The sequence below is a fragment of the Ictalurus furcatus genome, chromosome 29 (genome assembly GCF_023375685.1).
Source record: "Ictalurus furcatus strain D&B chromosome 29, Billie_1.0, whole genome shotgun sequence".
NCBI lineage: Eukaryota > Metazoa > Chordata > Actinopteri > Siluriformes > Ictaluridae > Ictalurus > Ictalurus furcatus.
In genome coordinates, this window is record NC_071283.1 from 13876214 (window position 1) to 13903356 (window position 27143).

Genomic DNA, 27143 nt, shown 5'->3' on the forward strand with positions numbered 1-27143 from the left:
ATTTCCCTGAGAATCAGAATCGAATCATTTTCAGCTCAGAGATTCACAATATTCACACTGATTTTGTTACCGTGGATCTTTCACGATCCTCCCTCCGCGTCTCCCTCTCTAGGTGGGCAGCATGTTTGGGAAGTTTCTCCTTTTCAGAAGGCAGCACATGATAGCGGCTCTTATTATTTTTGAGAGAGTGTGTGTTTTGTCGAAGATTAAAGCCTGAAGGACACGGATCTGGAGAATAACGCTTACAATGTAATTTTATAGATTAAAATTAAAGGTAAGTGCGATATGAAAACGTAACTATCGTTTCGTTCTGAACAACAGGTTGAATAATGCCGTTTTCTTTCTGAGACTGCGGTGTATCAGGTGTTAAATGAGAAACAGGATTATCAGTGTTGGCTCGAACTCGTTTACATGCGTTTAGAGACGGCATCGAGTGCACTCGCGCTTCTGAACAAACAATAAAAAAAAAAAACATAAAAAAAACTATTCCAACACAGCATCTCTCAGATATAAAGAGAAAATGAAATAATGCAGTAAGATAGTGCAAGTTTCTTAAAGTTTGTTGCTACGTGATGCTTGCCGGGTTTTTGTGTGCATGTCGTAACACTTCTTGTTTCCCCGGCTCATCGTTTTTAAAGGCACAGAGTGTGTGAGGAAAAACGCTGCTATCGGGCCGGACCTGTGAGACAGAGATGGCACAGATGTGTTACAGAGAAGGACACACAGATATTGGGTTTCACAGGAAGAGTCAGTAGGTTGATGCAGTGGTGTGACAGTGTCGTGTCAGTGCAGTGAGGCGGTGGTGAGGTGGTGTCGTGTCAGTGCAGTGAGGCGGTGGTGAGAAGGTGGTGAGAAGGTGTCGCGTCAGTGCGGTGGTGAGGTGGTGTCGCATGAAGCGGTGGTGAGGTGGTGTCGCGTCAGGGCGGTGAGGCGGTGGTGAGGTGGTGTCGTGTCAGTGCAGTGAGGCGGTGGTGAGAAGGTGTCGCGTCAGTGCGGTGGTGAGGTGGTGTCGCATGAAGCGGTGGTGAGGTGGTGTCGTGTCAGGGCGGTGAGGCGGTGGTGAGGTGGTGTCGTGTCAGTGCAGTGAGGCAGTGGTGAGAAGGTGGTGAGAAGGTGTCGCGTCAGTGCGGTGGTGAGGTGGTGTCGCATGAAGCGGTGGTGAGGTGGTGGTGAGGTGGTGTCGCGTCAGGGCGGTGGTGTCGGTGCAGTGAGGCAGTGGTGAGGTGGTGTCGCGTCAGGGCGGTGGTGAGGCGGTGTGGTGTCGAGTCAGTGCAGTGAGGCGGTGGTGTGACGCACTGTAATGTCAGCAGTGTAATGGGCTGGTTTTGGTGTAAAGATGTGATGTAATGGTGCCGCACAACAGTACCTTTTATAGTAAAGTTAAAAATGAGGTGAACGGTCATGTGGGGTGTAAAACACTCACCGAGTATAAAGTCGGACCACTTGGCTGCCATCACTCCTCTGCTGCTGCGCTGCCGTTTCGGTGATGGAGGCAACACATTTGTGCAGGAGTGCCTTCCTTTCCTGTTTACCTTACTCTGCTGCCGTGTGGAGGGGCCCGAGTTACTCCTCTTCTCCAGTTTAATGCACTTTCTGACCCCTTGTCCCCGATGTTGCGCAGACCCGCCTCCGGCAGGCGATACGCTGAACCTCACCGTGCAGTCGTTACACTCCTCAGACGGTGAGCGTGTGTTGGCGGAGTTTAACTTCTTCAGAAACACTTTGCACTCCCTCAGTGTGTGCGCACTCCAGGCATTAGCAGCGATCTGCTTTTGCTGAGTCGATGTCCTGCGGGACTTGCTCTGTACTGTGTTCAGTAGACCGTGTTCAGACACACTCGCAGGCTGAATCCCGCTCTCCTCCTGCTCGTTAAGGCTTTTATAGTCTACGTCGGTGTTCTTGGTCCTGGATTTGAATCGTGATCTTGCTCGATCTAGCACAGTTCTATAAAGGCGCCACGCTCCACACTGCTGTGATTTCTCGGTATCGGCGTGTGTCGTGTCCGACACACGTTGCTTGGTGTAACCGTTTTGTGCGCCACGGATCTGCGCTTGTGCTCGCCGGAGTTTCGCCGGGCTTTTCGGGACAACCGTAGCGAATTTCTTGACGCATTTCCTGAGCCGCTCTGCTTGCAGACTTGAGCATAAGTTCGGTCTATTACTCGCCTGGACTGAGCTATACTGAAAAACCTCACATGGATTTCGGTTGTTGGCCTTCTTTACGATGGCGAGAGACTGCGTCTCGGTTGTCTGCATGAACCAGGAGCACAGCGTCTCCATGCTGCAGTCTCGCTCAAACAGCATCCTCACTGAGGACGAACTTGGAGCAGAGCTGTTGTCCTCATCTGACGTGGTTGCGTCTGACGTGTCCGAAACCCACGTCTCTTTCATCACGTTGAGCCGCCTGTTCATCTCTTGCTTTAACGACTCGGGTGACGCGGACGGCGGCCACCACCGCAGATTCGCATCAAAGAGGGACTCGACCGACTCTGCTGGGAAATGGACGGCATCCTGTGGAGAAGTGTTTGGCCTGGTCTTGGTGTCATTAGCGTTTTGAGGTTCATGCTGTTGCGTCTCCTGGTGGGTTACGTTAGCTCTGTTCAGCAGCAGTTTGCGAGGTCTGGGTGTCTGTGTGTTAGAACGTGACATCGCGACACACCGCAGCAGATGGATGGAAGGTCTTCTTTCTCTGACTGAGTGTCTAACGGAGGCTTGCATTTCCTCAGTGATTGTCTCCTGTTCTTCATTCAGTTCCAGTTGCGTGACCAGTGCCCGTCGCTGTACAGCCGGTTCTCTCACGTCTCGCTTCATGTGGATTTTGCGCTGCCGTGGTGAAACCGTGGTAACAGTAACGGAAATCCCTGAGATTTTGACCTTAGCTGGTCGTCCTGGTCTCCTCGTCCCTGCTTCGTCACTCTGCTTTGGACACATGATTGAATGCGTGAGACACTTCCTGTCCTCCACAGGCATGACTAGGTTAAACTGATCTTTCTTCATGCTGACTTGTGCCTGTGTGGACTGCGCATTCTCTTCTGCATTGCTGCTTCGTTTTAAAGAAGCTCCATTACCTTTGCTTTGTTCTGTAGGACCGTGTCCTTCACACACCATCCTACGTGCTTTCCGCCTCCCGTATGTAATGATGATCTTTAGGTTTTTATTGCCATCCTCTCCGCTCGACACATCTTCTGCTCTTTGTTTTTCCGTGTCCTCACCGGAAACTGCATTTGTGTCCACCGGTTTGAATTTCCGCGGTCGGCCGATTGGACGCTTCACTGCTTTCTCTGTTGGAGCTTTTAGCTTTTTGGGTCGTCCAGGGCGCCTCTTAATAGTCGGATCAGTCTCGTTAACGCTATTTACACAGTCGCCGAGACCCTCTGTGTTAGCAGAGTCTTCTGTAGAGAGCTTTTCGGTACGCTCGTTGCTTGTCGTCACTATAGTTTTATCCTTGGCCTGCTCTTTGATTGTGTTTCCCGCCCACGACGCCTCCACACACGGATCGAACGATTCTTCATCATTTTGTGGTTGTGCAGCTCTGAGTGTGTACTTAACGCCATCTTCATCTTTAATAGTCGACACTAGCATGAGTTTTATTGGACTGACGTACTTGACGTCGTCAGTGTCTGTGGAGTCATTGGTAACAGGACTTGGGGATTGTGTTATGTCTTCAGAACGGCGTGTCTTTACCCTTGGTCGACGTTCAGCATGAGACTGTTCACTGTTCTCGTCCTTACAGAGTTTTCTCTTGTTAGGTGAAGCAGGTGGAGTTCTGGGTTGTTCTGTCACAGCACTGGGTGGGGGTTCAGTCGTGTCGGTGCCATGTGTTGGGGTGCTGTTAGCTTTAGCAGAGCGACAGGCAGCGTAAAACATCTTCCTTGGCTCGGTGACATAAGAAGACAAGTGTTGAGGGCGGACGATATTCCGCCGTGACCTCAAAGTGCCACAGGGCTCTGCTTTCTCTGTACACGTCACTGATATGTTACTATGTGTGCTGGGCGTGTCTTGGTTCTGAGCATGTGTGTTGGGCGTGTCTGGGCTCTGAGCATGTAACTTAATTGTGACCGTGCTCTTAGTGTGTGAGTTGAGCGTGTCTGAGCTCGGACTGAGTATGCTGGGCGTGTCTGGACTCTGAGCGTGTGAGGCGGGCGTGTCTGGGCTCTGAGCGTGTGAGGCGGGCGTGTCTGGGCTCTGAGTGTGTGAGGGGTGTGTGTCTGGGCTCTGAGCATGTGTGTTGGGCGTGTCCGGGCTCTGAGTGTGTGAGGGGTGTGTGTCTGGGCTCTGAGCATGTGTGTTGGGCGTGTCCGGGCTCTGAGTGTGTGAGGGGTGTGTGTCTGGGCTCTGAGCATGTGTGTTGGGCGTGTCCGGGCTCTGAGTGTGTGAGGGGTGTGTGTCTGGGCTCTGAGCATGTGTGTTGGGCGTGTCCGGGCTCTGAGTGTGTGAGGCAGGTGTGTCCCGGCTCTGAGCGTGTGAGGCGGGCGTGTCCGGGCCCTGAGCGTGTGAGGCGGGCGTGTCCGGGCCCTGAGCGTGTGAGGCGGGCGTGTCCGGGCTCTGAGCGTGTGAAGTGGGCGTGTCCGGGCTCTGAGCGTGTGAAGTGGGCGTGTCCGGGCTCTGAGCGTGTGTGCCATGGGTAATCGGGTACGTCTTCCTCTTCTTCTTCCTAGAAATGTCGGGTTCAAGTCGCGCAAGGTCTCGTTTGATCTGTAGGCTTTGCCTGCGTGTTGCGGGTTGGTCATGCGACCTGCTTATGGCCTCCATCACTTCCTGTCGCCTCTGTGAGCGGGTCTGAGGGGATCGTTTCTCAGAGGCGAGGTGTTGCTCGAAGAGCTCCTTCAGGTTGTAGTCTTTCTCACTGCTGCTGTGCAAGACGGTGGTGATGATCTCGGTCAGGTGCGTGTCATCACACGCTTTCACGCTGTCGCCCGCGTGCGTCTGCACACTCCACTCTCGCTCCGACGCTTCCATGAGCGTGTCGGTGAACTTGTCCATCAAGTCTATTAAGTGTTCAGGCTTGGCGTGTGTCTCGGGCGTCAGTGTTTGATCAGTGTGTGTGTTGTGAGGAAGGAGAGGTGGAGGCTGTGTATTCAGGGTGTGTGTGTTCAGCCCGGGCATGTCTGGATCACGACTGCTCTCGGCGTCCTGCGGTTTCGGCGACAGCGGGGGAGGGGATGGACTGTGGCAGCGCGAGTGTGTGACGCTACCTGTGTGTGCACCGTGTGTGATGTCGTTGCCGTGTGTGTTCTGGCACACCGGTATCCGGGAGCGAGCGCAGCGGCCGGCACACCCGAGTGCGACGCTCCGACAGGAGGATCCGCTACAGCTCTTCATACACACACACACGGAACGCAGCGCGCACACTCCAAGCTTGCACGGGCATACGCACCCGGCCGCAACACAGCTACTCAACACGCACAGCGATTCATCAGCACGACAGCAGTGTCCACCATGCTCGCTCCTCGGAGTCCCTGCTGTCCCACGCACGTCCCTCTGAGCCGCCACCACCCCACACTCGTCCTTTGGCAAGAATGGCGTCATTTCCTGCAGGATGTGCAACAGCAGGACTCTGTGGTGAGCACAAAGCGATGTCATCACCTCCTCCAGCGCCGTACCTCTCCGCTCCTCTCCTCTCTCTGTCTCCAAACAGCTACAGGTAAATGAGGGACACATCGTTACTCATCACTCACACTGGGTAGCAAGAGTTTCTCTATTTTCTCCATGTTCACATTACAGCAGCACAAATCCGACATATCTGCCAAAACGTGGCACCTGCTTTGTCTCAAATCACACGCTCTACGTCTTGTATTTCTTCTTACTTTTGTTTTCTATTCCTTTGCAGCATTTCGGCTAATTGAACAAGCCAGTCACGGTCAGACTTTATGCACATTAAAGCATCCAGGGTAAACTTTAAATACCCTGCAAATATGTAACCTTAAACTTGTAAGCATGAGAGACATATCAAATGGAGGAGCTGCTAAATCACCAGTGGTGGCGCCAGTAATTTATTTCAGCTAGGTGTGTTAGAAAAGAGGTGATCTTGTTAAGACTTCTGCATTGGTCACAGGTGTTTTTATTTATATATATATATATATATATATATATATAGCGCCATTTAACCTTAGTGGCTCTACAAAGCGCTTTACGCTGTTTCTCGTACACTCATTCTCACACACACACCAATGGTAGAAGAGCTGCCCTTCAAGGCGCTATCCTACCATCGGGAGCAACTTTGGGTTCAATGTTTTGCCCAAGGACACTTCGGCATGTGGAGTCACGTGGGCCGGGCATTGAACCGCCAACCCTACGATTATCGGACAACCCGCGCTACCACCTGATCCACAGCCGCCCATTAATGTAATTTTTAATGTGAGTCTTCTACCGTCGACAGTATACACTCGCGGTCACCCCTGTACCCCCATGCATTTATTTATCTGATCATGGCTGATGAGATTGGTGATTTTAAAAAGGGGGAGGAGCCACTTGATATGTCCCGCCCTGACTTGGTGATTTTGTGAGGAACGTAATTTCAGTTTATCTAGTAGGATCTTATTGGAACTCTACTTGTATTTTAATGGAAATGTCGTGTTGTCGTATAGCTCCAAAATCCCGATAGAGTATTTTTTTTAAATAAAATTTTTTTTAGAGTATTTTACAGTATTACTTACAGAACGTTGAATTCACAGGTAGTCCCAGTCACATTAATCACCGTTCTGAATTAATGCGCTGCCTATTAATAGTATAGTAACATACACTTACAGTTGCATACAGAGTGGGACAGCTCTTTCCTAATATAAACCTTTCCTAATTACCCTACTTGGCTAAACAGATGATCTTTGAGTGTCATTTAACTTATATGGTGAATACGGTCATTTTGATAAATGGGCCGAGGCACAAGATAAATCTGACGGACTGCAGAAGATAAAGTTCAATGATTTTGAATCGGTTATAAGTAAACCCACAGCTTCATTATTAGTCGAGACGCGTCACAGACACAGATAATTCACATACACACAATCTCTCTCTCTCTAATAACTATTTATTATAATTCCTTCAATTAAACGTAATCCCTTACATATCTCTCTCTCTCAAGACATAAATCTTCAGAAACCATCCTGTAAACATCTTACTCTGTATTGGTCATTAATTATTAATAATTCTAGGATCAAAAAGTTTTAAACCGTTCTTTTATTTCAAGCTTTAAAGCATATACCGTGCGTACAACTAAATATTAGGACAAGACGTGCTGCTTTTCCAGGCAATTACAGAGGAAAACCGCACCTTTCGGATTTTTAAATATCGTGGATCCCGTTAAAAGTGCTGTAGACGTGGTCCTACAGGCTCTTTAACTCTTGTCCTATAAGACAATTCCTACAGGAATATTATAGGAGTGGGTCCAAAATGTGAAAGTAACTATAATTACAATCCTGTACCAGTTTCTTATTGCCGTCTTTTAGGATATTTCGACAAGGACACTTCACCGGGACTTTAACTCTAAGTGTTCAGATAAATTCTGCAGAACTCGACTGTTTTACACGTCCCAATTCATCCTCGTATCATCTCATCAGTTATTACAATACTTAATAATAATAATAATAATAATAATAATGTTAAAGCAAGGATGGGATCACAGTGTGAGGATCTGTGTGATCTTTTCTATTCAGAATTCTTGGCTCTTTATATATTAAATATATTTTTTTATTCTTTAGTTCTGTGGACAGTTTTATTCACATGCGTTACCATAAACATGTTTTAGTTTTATTTAGTTTGTTCCCCACATTAATGTAGCAAAGTCAGCAGAACAATGGACACGGAGACCCATCAGAACACACACAGGGATTCAAACTTAATAATACACCTGGGGGAACCTTGGATTTGAGAATCAGAGAGTCAACCTGGCATGAATTATCCTCACACACACACACACACACACTTAAAGCAAACCTAATCGTTTATGAGGATGCTAATTACACATTTCAGACATGTTAATTAACCAGCACATAAAGATACACACAGATTTTAATGCACTTTATTGTCATAGCATTTTTGAAGACTTTTTTTTTTTTTTCTTTAAAAACGATTCAAAATCAAAGCGAGCATTACACATTAACATCAATAAGAATTATTTATCAGCTTTATAAATTAAATTGTTAAAGATTCATGAGTGTTCAGTGGACTTGCTGAGCGAAAAGCCCTTCTCTGATTAATAATAATAATAATAATGCAATTAATCATTAATCATCACAATTAGAGAAATATAACTTTTATAAAGAGCTAGAATAAAAGCATGCAGAACACGGTTCACATTTAAAAACAATGAAGTGCTTCAACACAAATTCAAACACACTTAAGCTCAACACAGTCAAGTCTTCTCCTGATTAACACAGAAATAATACACAAACATTTCAAGAGGAAAATCGGAATCAAATCGAAGTGCAGGGAAACGCCCCCCCCCCCTCCCCCCCGATTACACCCCGCACTGCGCGAACACCACGCCGTCACACGCGGCGTTAACGCACGTCCCGATTTAAACGTCACGTGATCATCGGTTCATCACCCCGACTGCAGTTGTGTTTCCGAGTACTAAAACCCAGTCACTACTTTTGTTCTGTTCTTTGTTTGAATTAAAAAAGGCGTGACGGATCACGCTAGAAATTACAACGGACATCACAGGGCTCGAAATTAACGTGACGATAACGGTGACTCTCAGCGGCCGTCTGAACGCAGAACTCGCCATAACGACGGTCCCGGCGCGTTCTCGGACTGAGAGGTGCAGCGGCGTGACATGAATACGACGACGGCGTTCAAAAAGAGCAAAATTCCGGTATTTTCCAACCTGGTGTCTGTAGTCCACGTGTGATTACTGCCGACAAGAAGTTCGACACGGTTCTCCAATGCAACCCAAGACCGACCGCCTCCATTTTGTTTACCCGAGAACCGTGTCAAAGTTCTTTGCCTGTAATCGGACGTGTCGGAAAAACGCCGGAATATTCCGGAAATATTCTGTGATTCAGGATATAAAAGTTCTCGAATTCACTGCGGAGAGAATAAATACAACAACATACAGTAATAATAGTAATAATAATAAAAACACTTCATTTCAGTCATCATGAGAACTCGAGACGGAGTTTGTGCTGTGGCCAGGAGACTTTTTTTTTTTGTTGTTGTTTTGTTTTTTTTGCATTACAATTGGTTAACGGTTGGTTAATTTCAAGCCCTGAGTACAACAAAACAAAACCATTATTAAATTACAAACCCTGAAATGAAATCAATACGCTATCCTTACGTTGCACCAAGCTTAAATTAACACACAACACTGAAATGAAATGATTAATCATACACCGAAAATGAAGCGGGCAGGTTTTATTATTATTAACTCTGGTCTCTGTTCTCTCTCACCCTGAGGATTTCACTTTTTATGGCTACATTAACCAAACTCAAGAATCAAATTTGGTTTCTTTACCTGAATTCATCGTTGCTGAAACGACGTTTACATTAATGTGGTCCAAAAACAGAGGAAAAACAAAAACCGTCGACACGCGAGTCGAAATACCGACGCGGAATAAACGAGGATTTTAAAGCACAGACTGAAATAACGTCTCTGATTAATCGAAACCAGATGTGAGGATGTTGCCGATACTCCGAGAGCGATTAAAAGCCTTATGACCTACGATGTTATCGCCTTTTACGATAGTGACGCTCGGCACCCGGTCGATTTTGGCTTGGCCGAAGGAATGACGGGATTGAGAAGGACGTGGAAAACCGCCGTCACGTCTCGGCCGGCCGATCGCCCAGTCGAGCCCGTGATGAGCGTACCATCGGGATATCGTACAACCGAGTATCGGCACACGCCCGCTGTTTACACGGGATCGTTAAAATGTTAACGACGGAGAGAGAAATCAATTCACGGATAAAAATCTGTTCTTAAATTAACGCAGTGCCTGTCCCGACAACACTAACACCCATACGCGGGTGTTAATGCACACTTATAAAGCTGTTCGTTGTTCATGCGAACGCGTTAATAACAGGCACTGATGTCATGACATTCAGTTTACACGGCAGAAACCGAGCGGCTTTCTTTATAAATAACGTAAACACAATTCTCACAAAACACTAACACGTCATTAACATGTCATTAACAGCACATTCCTGAATCACAAAATTCACATTTCATTTCTGCGGCTGCACTTTAAACCGTTTAGCAATAAACACAGGTGTGTGTGTGTGTGTGTGTGTGTGTGTGTGTGTGTGTGTGTGTGTGTATGGGTCTTTGTGTATGTAGCTTGTGTAAAGTGCAACCGAATCTCGTCCCTCGAGCGTTTCACAACTTCAATTAAAAAATGTTAATAGAATTAGTAAAAAGGTTCATGCAGTGAACACACCACAGGCAAGCGTGTAAAGTGTGTGTGTGTGTGTGTGTGTGTGTGTGTGTGCGCGTGTGCAGTATGTATGTTACAGTGTTAAATACATGAATGCTATCTTTGAGGATAAAGTAACTACTAATAAAGACACATCAGAGACGAGAGCAGCGCTGCAGTTTAGCCCTGAATAAAACACACACACACACACACACGTGCATGCACACACACACACACACACACACACACGTACGCGTGCGCACACACACTCCAAGTGGTGTGTTACAGACGTCAGTACAGCAGCGTTGTGCGGAGAGTGAGGTCGCCCTGAATGGTTCATTTGGTTACAGCAGAAAATCACAATCACATCAACATGAACATTAAACTCAGCAGCGTTAATTACATGAGGTTTAACTGGAGCGTTAATTATCTCGGTGAGGTTTACTGCGGTGTTTATTCTCCCAGCGAGGGATTACTGCATTGGAACGGATCTCGGCACGCTTTAGTCGCAGTGTTAATTATCTAAGTGTGGATTTGCAGCATTTTTAAACGATTTCTGTCAGTACTGAATACGGTGTTAACTATCCGAACGAGGTGTTTAGTGCAGCGTTAATTATCGAGGTGAGGACTTGGGGCATGTAATTTATCTCCAAGTACTGACTACAGTGTTAACGATGCCATTGAGGTGCGTTCACTGCAGTGTTAATTGTCCCAATGGTAGGGGTTTGGCTTCAGTGTTAATTAGCTTTGTCATGTTTTACTGTAGTGTTAATTATCTCTCCTCGGCACTGACTGCGGCGTTAACTGTCCCAACGAGTGTTTTTTTTACTGCAGTGTGACCTGTCCCAGTACAGTGTTAATGATCTATCTAGCATTGACTGCAGTGTTAATTACACCTTTAAGGTGTTTACTGCAGTCTTGATGTGGTTTTTAAGCGCTGTGTTCATTAGCTTTGTCGGGTTTTTCTGCAGTGCTAACTATCCTTCTGCAGTGTTAACTGTCCCAACGAGGTGTTTACTGCAGCATTAAGTAGCTTTGCTAAGATTTTTACTGCAGTGTTAATTAACTCCTAGATGTTAAAGCAGTGTTTTAATGAAGTGCTTTGAGGTTTTAATGCAGTGCTTATCTCGGTAAAGCACGGTTTTGTTGCAGTGTTAACATCGCAGTTAACACAGTGATGTTAGTTATCTCGGCGAGGTTTTACGGTGGTGTTAATTGAGCGAGGTTTATGGTGGTGAGTGAGGTTTGTTATGGAGGTGCTAATGGTCCAAGGTTTCACATAAGGTTCTACAGTGGTGTTGATCATGACAGAAGTTTTTACGGTGGTGTTAATTGTCCCACGGAGGTTTTTACGGTGGTGTTAATTGTCCCAGTGAGGTTTTTACGGTGGTGTTAATTGTCCCAGTGGAGTTTTTACAGTAGTGTTAATTGTCCCACTGAGGTTTTTACGGTGGTGTTAATTGTCCCAGTGGGGTTTTTACGGTGGTGTTAATTGTCCCACTGAGGTTTTTACGGTGGTGTTAATTGTCCCAGTGGGGTTTTTACGGTGGTGTTAATTGTCCCACTGAGGTTTTTACGGTGGTGTTAATTGTCCCAGTGGGGTTTTTACGGTGATGTCAATTGTCCCAGTGAGGTTTTTACGGTGGTGTTAATTGTCCCAGTGGGGTTTTTACGGTGGTGTTAATTGTCCCACTGAGGGTTTTACGGTGGTGTTAATTGTCCCACTGAGGTTTTTACGGTGGTGTTAATTGTCCCACTGAGGTTTTTACGGTGGCGTTAATTGTCCCACTGAGGGTTTTACGGTGGTGTTAATTGTCCCACAGAGGGTTTTATGGTGGTGTTAATTGTCCCACTGAGGTTTTACGGTGGTGTTAATTGTCCCACTGAGGTTTTTACGGTGGCGTTAATTGTCCCAGTGGGGTTTTTACGGTGGTGTTAATTGTCCCACTGAGGGTTTTATGGTGGTGTTAATTGTCCCAGTGGGGTTTTTACGGTGGTGTTAATTGTCCCACTGAGGGTTTTACGGTGGTGTTAATTGTCCCACTGAGGTTTTTACGGTGGCGTTAATTGTCCCACTGAGGGTTTTACGGTGGTGTTAATTGTCCCACAGAGGGTTTTATGGTGGTGTTAATTGTCCCACTGAGGTTTTACGGTGGTGTTAATTGTCCCACTGAGGGTTTTACGGTGGTGTTAATTGTCCCACTGAGGGTTTTATGGTGGTGTTAATTGTCCCACTGAGGTTTTACGGTGGTGTTAATTGTCCCACTGAGGGTTTTACGGTGGTGTTAATTGTCCCACTGCGGGTTTTATGGTGGTGTTAATTGTCCCACTGAGGGTTTTACGGTGGTGTTAATTGTCCCACTGAGGGTTTTACGGTGGTGTTAATTGTCCCACTGAGGGTTTTATGGTGGTGTTAATTGTCCCACTGAGGGTTTTACGGTGGTGTTAATTGTCCCACTGAGGGTTTTATGGTGGTGTTAATTGTCCCACTGCGGGTTTTATGGTGGTGTTAATTGTCCCAGTGAGGTTTTTACGGTGGTGTTAATTGTCCCACTGAGGTTTTTTTTGGGGGGGGGATAATAATTATCCCAGTCTGATTTGACTGCAGTGTTAATTATCTCAGCGAGGTTTTAGGCCGAGGTTATTGTACCAGTGAGGTTTTCCGGTGATGTGCTAAAATTAATAAGAAATTACACACGTACATACTGAGCAATCTGATTCACACCCAACAGCGTTAATTTAAAAAAAAACAAAACAAAAAAACAAAACAACTCTTATGCCTAAATGCTCATTGTTGAAGGAATTAACACAGCGTCATTAACACAAACAGCGTCGTCTGCATCCATCTGATCATAAACAATAACTCACCTGATGCCTCGCCACTGATGACATCATCACTTATTAGTCGAAATAAATTAACTGTTTTAATGATCACCAAATGCCATTCTTCCACTTTCAGTACACACACACACACATCTCGCTAAACCGAGTGTGTGTCACACACACACACACTACACACACCTCTCCCATACCGGTCTTACACACAATACACACACCTCCTGAAACTGAGTGTGTGTTAAACCAACCCGAGTCTGTGTTTGACTACACTGGCTGTTTGTTACATGCAACACACACCTTTCACATCTGAATGTTACACATCATAAACGTGTGTTGCACTAAACTAAGTGTGTGTTACACACAATTCGCTTACCTCCCTAAACTGTCACACTAAATGTGTGTTTTACGCAACACACACACACATATCCGTAAATTAAATTAGTGTTAAATTAGTGTTACACCAACCTGAGTGTATTACCATTACATTTGTTTTATACAAAATCGAGTGTTATGCTAAACAGTGTGTTACACTAAATTGTGTTACACCAAACTGTGTGTTACACTAAATTGTGTGTTACACTAAACTTTGTGTTACATTAAACTGAAAGAATGTTACAGTAAACTGTTACACTAAACTGAGTGTGTTGCACTAAACTGAGTGTGTGTTGCACTAAACTGAGTGTGTGTTGCACTAAACTGAGTGTGTTACACTAAACTGAGAATGTTACAGTAAACTATTACACTAAACTGAATGTGTGTTGCACTAAACTGAGTGTGTGTTGCACTAAACTGAGTGTGTTACACTAAACTGGAGTGTGTTACAGTAAACTATTACACTAAACTGGAGTGTGTTACACTAAACTGGAGTGTGTTACACTAAACTGGAGTGTGTTACACTAAACTGAGAATGTTACAGTAAACTATTACATTAAACTGAGTGTGTGTTGCACTAAACTGAGTGTGTTACACTAAACTGAGTGCGTGTTATACTAAACAGTGTTACACTAACCTGTGTGTTACATTAAAAGGTGTGTTACACTACCCAGAGTGTGTTTCACTAAACCAAGTGCATGTTACACCAAAATGTGTTACCTTCCCCAAGTTTTTTTTTTTTCCTGAACAGCAGATGCAAACACTGTGTTAAAGAGCTTGTTTTGGGGAAATAAATAATTTACATAATTAAATACAATCTCTGAGCGATGAACACCTATCACTGTGCAGGTGTTAACGCTGTGTCAATAAGCATTAGCAGATTAGCTTCCCTAAAAATCAGACCTGAATGAATCCTTCAGTTCTAACTGAACAGTGCTTTGCAGTTTAAATAGAACAATTTATATCTTACAGATCTGCACAGTGAAACCCTGAATAAAGGCGTGTGCGTGTGTGTGTGTGTGTGTGTGTGTGTGTGAAATGTGTAAGTAATGTGTATATTCAAGTTTACGTCATTAGAGTTCCTGACGGTTTAGCTTGTACGAGGCGTTTGTCTGTGTGTGTGAGTGAATGAGGTGGGTGTGGGTTTGTGTGTGTGCAGGCAGTAGTGAGGTTAATCGCAGTACTGAGGTTTAAAACCGTTTCGAGGCGTTCAGCGTTGTCCCTGAGGTTCCTGGTTCCGGTGGGCGGGGCTTCTTTTTGGGCGGAGTCTTCAGTGTCCCCATACGCTCCTTCACTTTGTACTCGAGCGTGCTGTGCGGGACGCCATACACACTCTGCGCCTTCGACACCGTCATCTTCCCACCCATCACCATGGCTATAGCCTCCTCCAGGATGTCATGGTCGTACTGGCGGTAGCGCCCGCGCTTCTTCCGCGGCTGTTTGTCGCGCCGGTCGCTCTCCTCCACACATTCGTCTGCACTCGCGCTCCCACCCACGCTCCTGGCGCACACGCACGGCGGGGGGACGTCCCCCTGCAGTGGACGGGACTCGAGGGTGGAGCTACAGTCGCTGTGTTTGGGGAGGAGGATCTTGACACGATCTGAGGTCTTGCTGTTGAGGTAAACGGCGTCAACAAGGCCGCTGAGGTCAGAGGGCGGAGTCGTTACGCCTGGACGCACCTGAGGGATGCGGAGCAGCGCAGAGCCCCCTGCCGGAGTGTTGCACGCGTCCCCGCGTTCTCTCAGCTCACACACCAGCCGGTGAAGGAGGGATGCTGCCGCCGCACTCTCCACTGACGGTTTAGCGCGATCTGGCTGGTCAGACCGGGGCCGAGTCCAGGACGTTGCCGTTTTGGTCTCACCTGTGTGCAGAGCTGTGCGGGACGAAGTCACTCCGTTGTGGTTGGCGAGCACGAGAGGCGTGGCGCCGGAGTGTGTGTGATCCGCATGGAGGCGTAGTGTGTTCTGAGGTATTCCGTATAGTATGGCAGCTTTGTGAAGGTCCAGCGCACCAGAGCGAACATCCTTCACGGCTTTAGAGAGCAAACCGTCAGCAAACTGAGTGCTGCGGCCCAGACGCTCGTCTCTGATTGGTCTCCTGGTGGGTGGGAGGACGAGAAACGCACGAGTGAGCTGACGAATGACAGGAAGCACTCAGGGTCCACTCCTTTACCGCCTTGTCTTTGGTAACATCACTCGCTTCTTATTTGTGTGTTTAACACACAGCCTCACTTTTGGGGCGTACAATATGTGTCTGGACCTGTGTTCATGTGTGTGTGTGTGTGTATGTGTGTGTGTGTGTGTGTGTGTGGGTGGGTCTGTCTGTGTGTGAGTTTGGCTCCTGTTTATCTTTAGTCTGAAAATTGTAACGAGTAAACGGAAATAAAGCGATAACTTTGGGCAGTGCAGCCCGTTGAAGCCCTGACACACACACGTGACGTTACCGTCCAACAAGTGAGAAAAGAGTCAACCCTTCAGTGCAACACAACACTCTCCGCATTAACACACACCTGATTAACACACACTCAGTTTTAAGAGTTCAAAAATGTGCACAACATTTAAGACATAATCAGAGCACTAAGACACTCATGCCTACACACACACACACAGACACACACACACACACACACAGTCGATCATAATCTAAAGTGTTAACTAACTCACCCTGATAGTCTTTGTTGCGCGAGCGTGTTCAGAGACGGTGTGTTTTTCTTTGAGAGATCGAGAACGCCATCTGCTAAGACAAGACAACATCATCGTTAAGACACACTGGCTCTGATTTAATACGATCCCAAACAACAAGCACTAATTTGCACGTGCAATTGGATAAATCATGCACACAAATAGTGTATATGCTGTGGGGGATTGACAAAGAATAACCGCATGAATCTTGTCACGCTTGCATAATCGCACATCCAGTATGACGGTAAATAAAGGTGGAGAGACATGCTGTTCAAACTGCTCAAGATACAAAATAAAAGTGTGTTCTGGTCCAAAACATAGACGGTTTTATTTTTACAGGTCCGTTTAGTATGTGTGCACGTGTGTCGGTTACCTTGTTGCGCACACGGTGTGTTGCGGCTGAGCGTCAGGTCCAGTGGTCCGTCTGGCTCGGTTTGCGTGATGGCATTCTGGTTTTCGACCGTTTGAATTTTATGCGCATATTCAACGGCAAACTGGCGAATCATCTTCCTCATCAACTCCTGCGCGGCCAACGGAATAATGGGGTCGCAGCTCTCAGGGAATTCTGGGTAATGTAGTACAGCATACCAATGAATAATTCTTGTAAACAATGAAATATAACTCATGCTCTGTTACCCCCACCAGAAGGTGCCCAAGGTCAAAAAAGTTGACGGGTGTCTGTCTTTTTAACGGCATTGTGTTCAGGACTGTGAAAAACAAACGTGAAGACCTCACTCAATTTGTTTAAGACCTTGACAAATGCAATTCGTTTACTTTTATGTTGTACCGGTGTGCTTGGCAGAACTTTGGTACTGGAGGAGCTCTAATGTCTTTCATTTTAATTCGTTTTAATTTTCATGAGTCATTGACCAAAAGGCCAGTGCATTCTGACTTACTTCAGCCAGCCTGGAACTTGAAAGGGAGGTACAGAGTCTAGGTAACAAAAGGTAAATAATGTAACCCAAGTATGCATCTTGTGTATTTGTTTCCTCTGAGATGCCTGCTTCTTAGGCGGCTGTGGATCAGGTGGTAGAGCGGGTTGTCCACTAATCGTAGGGTTCATGGTTCGATGCCCGGCCCGCATGACTCCACATGCCGAAGTGTCCTTGGGCAAGACACTGAACCCCAAGTTGCTCCCAATGGCAAGTTAGCGCCTTGCGTGGCAGCTCTGCTACCATTGTTGTGTGTGTGAATGGGTGAATGAGACACAGTGTAATAGAAGTGCGCCATTTCCTTGATCACTATGGTGTAACCATCCTATTCCTGGCTGTGACCCAGTGCTTATCCAAGAACTACCAATACTTGGGATGTATGTCCTCTAAATCTAGCCTTGCCTATCAGCCATGTGGTCCTGGCCTTAGCTTTTGATTTGGTGCCATAAGTCCATCCAGCTTCTAATTAAATAATGGCTTCAGTGTTAGCCTGTTTATAGCTGTCACCATGGCTCCATTACTGTTACTGTTTCCTAGCCATGCCTGTATCTCTGCTCTGGCTCTTAGACCATTTGCTGTTCTGCTCTCTGCTCAGTTTCTGTCTCTTCGCCTTGAATCTGCTCCAGCTAGTTATTTTGTCTCGGTCTCTGTTCCTGTTCTTAGCTCTGCTCCTTTGGCAGCCTTGAGGTCTTGATGCTATGTTGTCTCAGCTCCAGCTCCAGATCCTTTTCCGGTGTTTTCCGTCTTTGATCCCTGTCAGGTTGAGCCATGAGTTGTCCCCTAGATGTGATCCCCTGGCCTTTTTCCTACACAGTAGGAATGTAGTATCTTTCCAGCATACTTCAGTAGTCCTTCTCCAGTGTCACACACAGGTTCTGGTCCTTCCAGAGTATCACTCACAGGCCTTGATCCCTCCCTGTTGTCACTCGTGAGCAACGGACCTTTGGCAGGTGTCACTCACAGGCCCTCTCCAGTATTATTTGCAGACAGTGACGCTGGTCATTCCTCAGAGTCCCTCACATACATACACACACTGCTCTTTTCTCAGGGTCACTGACAGGGCTTGAACCTTTCCCAGGGTCACTGGCAGGTCTTGAACCTTTCCCAGGGTCACTGGCAGGTCTTGAACCTTCCCCAGGGTCACTGGCAGGTCTTGATCCTTCCTCAGGGTCACTGGCAGGTCTTGATCCTTCCCCAGGGTCACTCAGAGGTCCTGGTTCTTCCCCATAATCACGCACAGAAATTGATCCTTCCCCGCGGTTCCTGGTCATTATGCCAAGTCACTCACAAACATCGACCTGTCCACAGGGTTACTCACAGGTCCTGGTCCTTCCCCAGGGTCAGTCACAGACCCTGTTCCTTCCACAAGGTCACTCGCAAATCCCAGTCTTTCTCCATCGTGATGCGCAAATCCCAGGCTCTCCTCTGTGTCACTCACAGGTCCCGCTCCTTCCTAAGGGTCACACTCAGATTCCAGTCGTCCTACGTCAGTGTCACTTTAGGGCCACTTGCAGGTACTGCTCCTTCCTCAGGGTCCTTCACAGACCAAGACATGTCACTCCCAGGTCCTGGTTTCAGTTGGTGATCATTTCCCAGTGTCAGACACTGATAAAGCCCTAGGTTTTGTGTGAATTTCTAAATGAATGGCAGTCTTGAAATCTAGAGAGGTCTTAAGCCCTTTCTATATGTTTACAGCCCTGTCCCCTATTCCTATCTCTCTATCCTTGCCCCTCTCTCAGGCCACCAGCTGGACCTCGGTTCAGTCACTGTATCAACTCTTTGCGGTCCCACACCTTTTATCGCTTGAACTCTGGATGTGACTCTGTCGAAAGTTCAGTAGGACACAGGCTTGTTCTGAGTCCCCTCATTGTATTTTTAAACATGTCAGGAGATTGCTATCACTAAGACATTAAGCCCTGTTTCAACAACAAGGTGCCAGTGCTGGTTTTGGAGGTCCTGCTTAATCTCGAACTGTTCCGTGCATTCTCGTTGCAGAAGAGGCGGTTCTTAGGCGACAAAATTGATTAGGCTGCAACACTAAAAAAAATTGCTAGTCTTGAGCCAAGAGTTTGTGACATCAAGGGCACTGAGATGATATTATTTCATTGCCATGACAACTCAAGTTATTTTTATGTCTGCTGTTAAAACTGTGAGTTGTCAAGAGTGAGAGCTGACAGTCACGATCAAGCTCAATTCCTATTGTGGACAGAAATGGCCACTAACGACCAGCTCTTATCTTACACATGTTCTGTACCAAGTGGCTCTGCAGTTTTTCCCCACTGAGAAGTTTTGCATTTGTTATTAAAATTAATCCCATTAACCCTGAGGTGTCCACCTTCCACTTTCAACAGATGTTTCGGATGTTCGGCTTTATCGCTTGAGCGTTACGCATGTGCCGATAATCAGTTAGACATTACACTGCAGCGTTCGGCATGTGCCTACATTATTCTTCAAATTAGTCGTCCCCTCTACATCATGTGTAAGGGAGAGCGGGGTGAGTTGAGCCAGTTTATACTTGAGGTGTCTTTAAAGTGATGACAGTAGTAATGTCTCCAACTAAAATACGTACATAAATTTCAGGGTGTGTCGCATCCCTGGGAATAATCACTTTGGATATGAAATAAACTGTTTTCAAAACATGACTTTCCGAATTAAAAAGTGGTCTCTTGGCTCAACTTGCCCCCAATGAGAGGTAAATTGAGCCTAGGGAGAGGATAAGTTGAGCCACATGGGTGTAAACATTTCATCTCATATGCTAAATCAAAGCAAGACAAATTCAATACCAAATGACTTCTTAAAGGTTTTATTTAAAGATAAAGTTCACAACTTTAAAGGCCAATATTTGATTAGCCTATACTGGTTGCACAATTTCACTTGACCATGTAGAACATTTATAGAAGGGATTTATTTATAATCGCACTATCCGGTGTCACCCAGATGAGGACGGGTTCCCTTTCGAGTCTGGTTCCTCTCAGAGTTTCTTCGTCGTATCGTCTCAGGGAGTTTTTCCTCGCCACTGTCGCCTCTGGCTCGCTCATTAGGGGTAAATTCATACATTTAAAATCTATATCCTGGATTATACTTCTGCTTTGGGACCGTGTCCATTGTTAAAAGTGCTATACAAATAAAACCGAGTTGAATTATAAGGTTACACCGAGACTCATGTTGAAGCTATAATCTCTAAATAAATGCCCAATTTGGTACTTTTTAGAACCAATGATTACCAATTAGTCATCTCGTGGGCACTTCTCTTAGCTAATCACAAGGTGAGGGTGGACATTTCCTGGGAAAATAATCATTGATATTCCCTATTTGTATTTATTTATTTATTTATTTATTTTAATATAAATGCACACTTGGACTAACCTGCTTTTCCCTTCCTGATCCAGCTTGCAGGGACATCAATATCATTTCATAGTGCCAACTCAAACGCTAGTTCAAGACATTTCATGGCACTTAGACCATGAAACACTCCAGCTAGATTTTTTATATGGCCTTTTTTTTTTTTCTTTATTAAGTTCTGTCTCAATTTCTTCATCAAAGAGTCGACTGGCATGTCCAGTTCTACTTCTCCATAGTTGTTTCAAATCCATGTATAGCTTTAGTCATCCTTGTTGATCTTCTAGTCCCTTACCACGAGACGTATGGACCTCCCGTTCTGTACCTCTCCCACCGCTCTGTCCAACTCTACAAGACGAGTTGAAGCCCTGTCTGTCTTCCATTTATAAAAGCATTCCATGATGGTTTTTGGTCTAAAATTCAAAATGTCCCATCATTTCAGTGATAAAATGCAAGAATGCAATGTAGAATTACAGTTAAATGATACTTTAATAATAATCATAAGGCTCAACTTAACCCAGGCCTTTTGTCTCAAATTACCCCACTCCTGCCATTTTAACAAACTTGTATCATCCAGCAGTTTAGAGCTAACGTCACGCTAACAGTATCGCCTCATATTATATCTTCCTAAAGCACTAACCCCTGTGTGAGATGTTTTTTTTCTCTCCCTGAAACCGGTCTATAATTGTTCAGACATAAGAATCATGACTCCTTGAAATGTGCTTACCACTTATTCCACGGTCCTCTCTCTATCACAGCGTGAGTAAAATGGACGACTCTTCAAAAATGTGTGGTCACATGACCAATTCTGTTTAGGGTTGCCTAGAAAAAAAAGGGGTGGCTCAACTTCCCCCAAAGACTCAAATCACTCCGCTCTCCACTACCTCGTGAATGTCCTTTGTGATGTATACAGCTCTCGCGGTGACCATATACCATAAAGCTAAAGCCTGAGGGGTGTACGTGTGTGTGAGACAGTATCTATTACCTTTCTTGTGTAAGACTGCATGCAGAAATTGGTCTGCTTGGCACTGGAGTGTGTCTGAGGTGTTGATGCCCTGAGGGGGGGTTTCGGCATGGGGGGGCGAGTCAGGCAAGCGGTCCTGTTTCAAGAACAGAGATAGCGTTCACTAAAATAAACAACGTTGCACTTAACATAAATTAACGCTAAAGCATATCAATGTACTTTTATTTATATATACACACACACGAACGTACTGTGGAATATTCAAGGATGAGGTTTAAGTTATCTCCAAGGGTCGATCTTTGTAGAATTAAAAGACAAAGAGAGATTTTACCGTGTTCAGAAAAGGTAGCAGTTACTGAATTAGCGCTAACGTTTACTTCACACTTACACTGATTTTTTCGAGCTGTAAGTTGCAGAAGGAGCAGCGCACATCTGTCGACCAATCAGCAGTCGCTTCAGGCTCACAATCTGAGAAGCAAACACACACCCACAGAGACACACTCACGGATGTTAAAAATAGCAAAGTCAGACTCTTCTCCCGACGACGAGCTGTGAAAACACTGCCGCGTTTCGGTAACACGTTAGCGCCCTCGTCAACCTGCAGTAAACCTGGGCAGACAATGAGGAGGCGGGTGTAACAGGAAGGAGATGATTGTTCAGCACTCAAAAATAAATGTCTGACCCATAACTTGTTAGTGGGGAAGAGCAGAACGGCCCCGGCTTTCACGTACAGACGGCAGAATTGGAGGAAAAACATAACCTACCCATACCCATAAATACAAGTCTTTAAGGTCTACAGTCTCAGTTCTTTGTCTAACGAACTCGCCTCGCGTCGTTTTAACCCGCAACCTTTTAAAGGCGCAGACGAAACTGAACCGAAAGGAAGTAGACGAGGGCATTAAAAACAGACGAGTCAGACTTCAAATTAGAGTACTTGTGTCTAACGTCTGTGTAATATGTCATATTAAACACGTAAAGAATAACTCACTGTCGAATATGCTGAGATCTTGCAACAGCCTCGACCCATAGATTCCTTCCAGTATACTCTCAAACCCTGAAACACAGACATATAAAGGATATAATAAAATAGAAAGGGAAATAAAAATGACAACCCCTCCTAAATACCATCTGGGGGGGGGGGGAGGAGCAGCACTAACGAGTAAGATACGCACGCCCTTTGTCAATTAGCTAGCTAAGTGTAACCATGGTAACAATTACGGCCAGGAATCAAATTCAGGGGGAAAAAAGCATCCGCTACGACATCATTAAATGCGGCGTGTTCATCATTATCACGGTGTTACCGAGTCGTCAGTGTTTCCTGTGTGTTACATATGCGCTGAAGTACATTTGTACTCAAAAGAAGGATTGTAAAGGGTTTTAACTAAACCATGATGGGTGAATATGATTAGATAGGTTACAGTTAATACAACTGTTTCTTTTCATTAAAAAAAAAATCTAAACCAGAAACATTCTCAGTACTTTCATAAAAATAAGAACGCACCCAAGCATCATGTCGTACAAAATAAAAACGATCCTTTTATAGGACTTTATATACTTTTACTAAATAAAATCTCGACATTTATATCTCGATGATATACTAATGTCCCACAAAACAAAATCAGGCGGTATTGAGATTTTTCCCTGATTCAATACGCATCGATTAATAATTTCAGGTTGCCGTGTAAACCGCTGTAAGCAAATCCATTGAAAAATAGCCTTTAAAAAAAAAATTTTTTTTTCCGACAGTCTGTGTGCTTTACAAGAGGCACGGCGGTCTACAGGCAAAAAACAACGTGTTAAATAGTTGAGAGTATTTTTAGCACTAATTAAGAAGTGACGCGCGCCAGCTATGCAACTCTAATCCCTGCATTTTTGAAGAGTGTAAATGCGTATATATGTACTTAAACCCCATTTGGACGGGGTTAAATTTACACGCGGTAATTTCCTATTTTACAGGAGCCCCTCTGGAATGTTATTTCCGTCCGGATCGGCAACGTCTCCGTTTTTCTCCGTCCTTTCTGAGAATATTACAGGCTGAATAGTTAGCTCGTGCTGAATCGAGCAGACGCGTACAGTTTTTCATTGTAGCGTCCGGTCTCGAACTGAACTAAACGATTTTTATTACTATAAAAAGGTAAAACTACGGTGGGGGCGGTGCCGTGGTGGGCGAGTGATATCGAGTGTAATATCGCAGCAAGCCTAATTTTTACAATTGTTGCGGTAATCTTGGTTCGCCCCAAACGGAAATAACAGCGTCCCCGCCTCTACTCCAGCACCTTTTCGCATATCCTCCTGTGGTAAAATTTTATCGCAAGAGTTTTATATCGCCGAGGAAACGTGTCGAAAAAACGTATTACAGACGTCCAGCTGATTAACGAATCCGATCCGAACAGGGCTAAAGAAGGACTTACTAATGAATTTTCTCACAGATCATTTTTTTGTAATGATTTATAATTGAACGTTTGGGAGGTAAACGCCTGTCGTTCTGTCGGTATAGTAAGCAACTAACTTTAAACGTGAAGCCGAATCGTGTATTAATCTACTTTATTAGACTGTAAACACTGGGGTTGGTACGACTTTCACGGCGAGTCCCATGTTGTGTCAAGACCGGACAGTTACCTCATCGCTGAGGTTTTTTACAAAATCTTTTCTTTAACTCGATCCTGACGGTCTAGTCTCTGCGCAGGTTCGCATATCCTCGTACCTCGCTCGCAACTTTAACGTACGCGACACTGCCGAGAAGAAATAAACCGAACAACTGTTTATTTATTATATGTGCTAGCCTTGTTTTGTTTTTTTTTTTGGGCACACTTTTCCTCACATAATCATCTCTCTCTCTCATCAGCTCGTCACAACAACGCGATAAATAACGACAAACGTAACAGGTTTTTTTTTTTTACGGAAAAAGTCACGTTTTCAAAAATACCTTTCCGAGAAAGGTTTTGTTTCCTTTGGTGTTTGGTGTACATACAAGGAAGTACAAAGTGCACATTTCACACAGGTATTTCGTAATAATAAACACATTTTCCTTTTATTTTCACCACAGCTTTGTGTCACAGATTTAAATGGTCGAATAATATCGTGATCCTAATTAAAAATAAATAAATAAATAAATAAGAGAGAGAGAGAGAGAGAGACTAATCGAAGATATTTTTAGACTTGGTTATCAAATTTCAAACCCTAAGACCCACTGAAAACACACAGATGATTTGCACTAAACAATGCATTAATATATTATAAGTAATATATTAATATTTTATATTCATGCGTGTAGGTTTTTCTAAATAAAGATGATAAAATATGACAACATTAACACAACATATGAATAACATAACAGTAATAATAATAACACGGACTTTATTTAACTGCCTTTCAGATATAAACACACACGAGCACGGTGTGTAAAGTTTTAGATTAATGTAGCATTTATTATTATTATTATTATTTTTTAAATCAATAATTATATATTATTAAACCCTAAATCGCCGTTAAGGCAGTTAGCATTTAGCCTGCTGTAAAAACGCTAGCATTACCGGCGAAGAAAGAAAAGAGCAATAAAAATGTATTCACAACCCTGTCACTCTGTTCATGACTACAAAAATGTATTAAAACACAAAAACACCTCAAATTCAACACCTCTAACGAACTCGTACTGAAATGTTTGTGTTAAAAATGATTTAAATATAATTTCTCCAGGACGCGAATCAAAAAAAGATGAGAAGCCGAGGGACAAAAGAAAATGGAGCCAGCACTGGACAGCTAATGCTAACTAATGCTAATCCTGACAATCTTTGCTATCAGCTATGCTTAACAGAAAACTAATTAGCGGTTATGCTAGCTAGCACAAAAAAACACTGACCGAGCCACGGCCTTTATTTGTTGGCTAGCTCCATGTTAGCATTAGCTAGCGGTTGAGGCTGTAGCCGCCTCTGTTGTTATTATAGCGTTATAATTGTTTAATAACAACACGTTTAAGCGTTATAGCTTTAGTATTAGAGGTCGCTTAACTCAAACTGGGGGTCTGTGGTGATGGGATTTAGTGTCATGTTATCGGTTAGCCGTTATTGTGATCCTGGAAAGTGCTAGCTAAGCAGATTAGCGTGTTAGCATGTTAGCGCGCGAGCTCATTGAGAGTAAGAGAGAGAGAGAGAAAGAGAGAGAGAGAGAGAGAAAGAGAGAGAGAGAAAGCCGCCGCTGCTGTAATTCTCCCTCCGCCTCAACGCCGCTTCTCTCCCGTTTTTTTTCTTCTTCTTTATTTAAAGACGCCTTTTTATATAAATTCCGTTCTTTTTAATTTATACATAACTATTTATTTATTTATTTATGTTTTCCGCTTACCGACGCAGTGGATGAGTTTGTGCCGCCAGGAGTCGAGCTCGCGCCGGAACCCTTTCCGTTCCGCCGAACATCTCGCGCTGCAGCACCGCGTCGCCATTCCGCCCGTCCGCGCGCACCCGCTCCCCCCTTCTACCGAGGCTGACGTCGCGCGACGTCACGCGCCTTCCCCGCGCCCCAAAGATTGACACGCGTCAACACCGCGGGAGGAGCGGAACCGGATCAGCGCAGTGGAAAACAACACACACACACACACACACACACACACACAAAAGAATCTCCATAACATCAAAAAAAATGGAGGACGGTTCAATCCCCATTCTGATTGGTCAGAAACAGTGGCGATCTGTTTAGCAGTGAAAGCCCCCTGAGTGTAGTGCTGTTATAGGAAAGTAATCCAAGACTGGATAATGTGATGATCTCGAAGTTGATTATTTTCCCCTAACTGCACATACTCCGGTGTTTTACTGTTCCTACAGCCTACCACAGTTGTTCCAATTTTCTCATTTATTGAAGAACAAAGCTTCATTTTCAGATTTAGACGACGTGCACGTTCCACCATCGCGTTCAGGGCGAAGTTACCCGAACGTTTCTCCCCATAGAGATAAAAACATAACACACAATGGGCAAAACACTCGAAACTAGTGAACCACTGCACACACCCAGACCATTAGGAACTATTCTTTTGATCTCTGGTGCTTTATCTCTATGGCAACCATATCAGAAGCAGTTAAAGTGGCCTCGTTGGGACTGCCGTGTGTGTGTGTGTATGTGTGTGGGTGGGTGAATGGTTGGGGGAAGGGAAAGCAGTGGTGATATATATTCCAAGGTTACAAGGTTAACAATTAAAGAGAGGGAGACAGAAAGCATTTAAATTCTGCAGGTAGTTTATTTATTTAGAAGGTTGCTGAATGTTAATTGGTGAACTTAAAGACATCGTGAAGATCCTGACTTACACTTCGGGTCGGAACGTGGATTCCCCGAACCTTATCTGAGGTGTTTCTCATGATCCCTCCTGCCATCACTCGTCAGTACATTTCTTATTGGAGTTCATTAAGTTGGATCAGACTGTTCTTGAGGACCGCTCCGGACACAGGAACCGATCCCTCAAACAGTGGTCCGGATATGCGTGAAAGCGTCACAAACCCAAGCCAAGCGTTGTGATTGTCTCTACTTGTACACACTGCTTCCTTCCTGTTTGAAGTTTTACAGTGGTAGTGTAAGGGGAGATGTGGGCGGGGTGCGGAAAGGAAAGAATGCTTGGTGGATACAGTATTGTGCACAGCATGGCCAAGGGAAAGTAGATTTTTAAAAATAAATTAATGACTTCATCTTTT

General features: G+C 44.9%; 1 protein-coding gene across 1 annotated transcript; it reads right to left on the reverse strand.

The window, feature by feature from the left end:
- Positions 1 to 1121: 1121 nt before the first annotated feature.
- Positions 1122 to 26689, reverse strand: lcorl (ligand dependent nuclear receptor corepressor-like). The gene is made up of 7 exons (XM_053618821.1): positions 25810 to 26689; positions 22460 to 22525; positions 21860 to 21939; positions 21493 to 21607; positions 16610 to 16801; positions 16219 to 16288; positions 1122 to 5637 (listed from the first exon to the last, which is right to left on the reverse strand). Exons 1-7 carry the CDS (start codon positions 25904 to 25906, stop codon positions 1122 to 1124), a joined length of 5136 nt encoding a protein of 1711 aa, XP_053474796.1. The 5' UTR covers positions 25907 to 26689.
- Between the last annotated feature and the right edge of the window lie 454 nt (positions 26690 to 27143).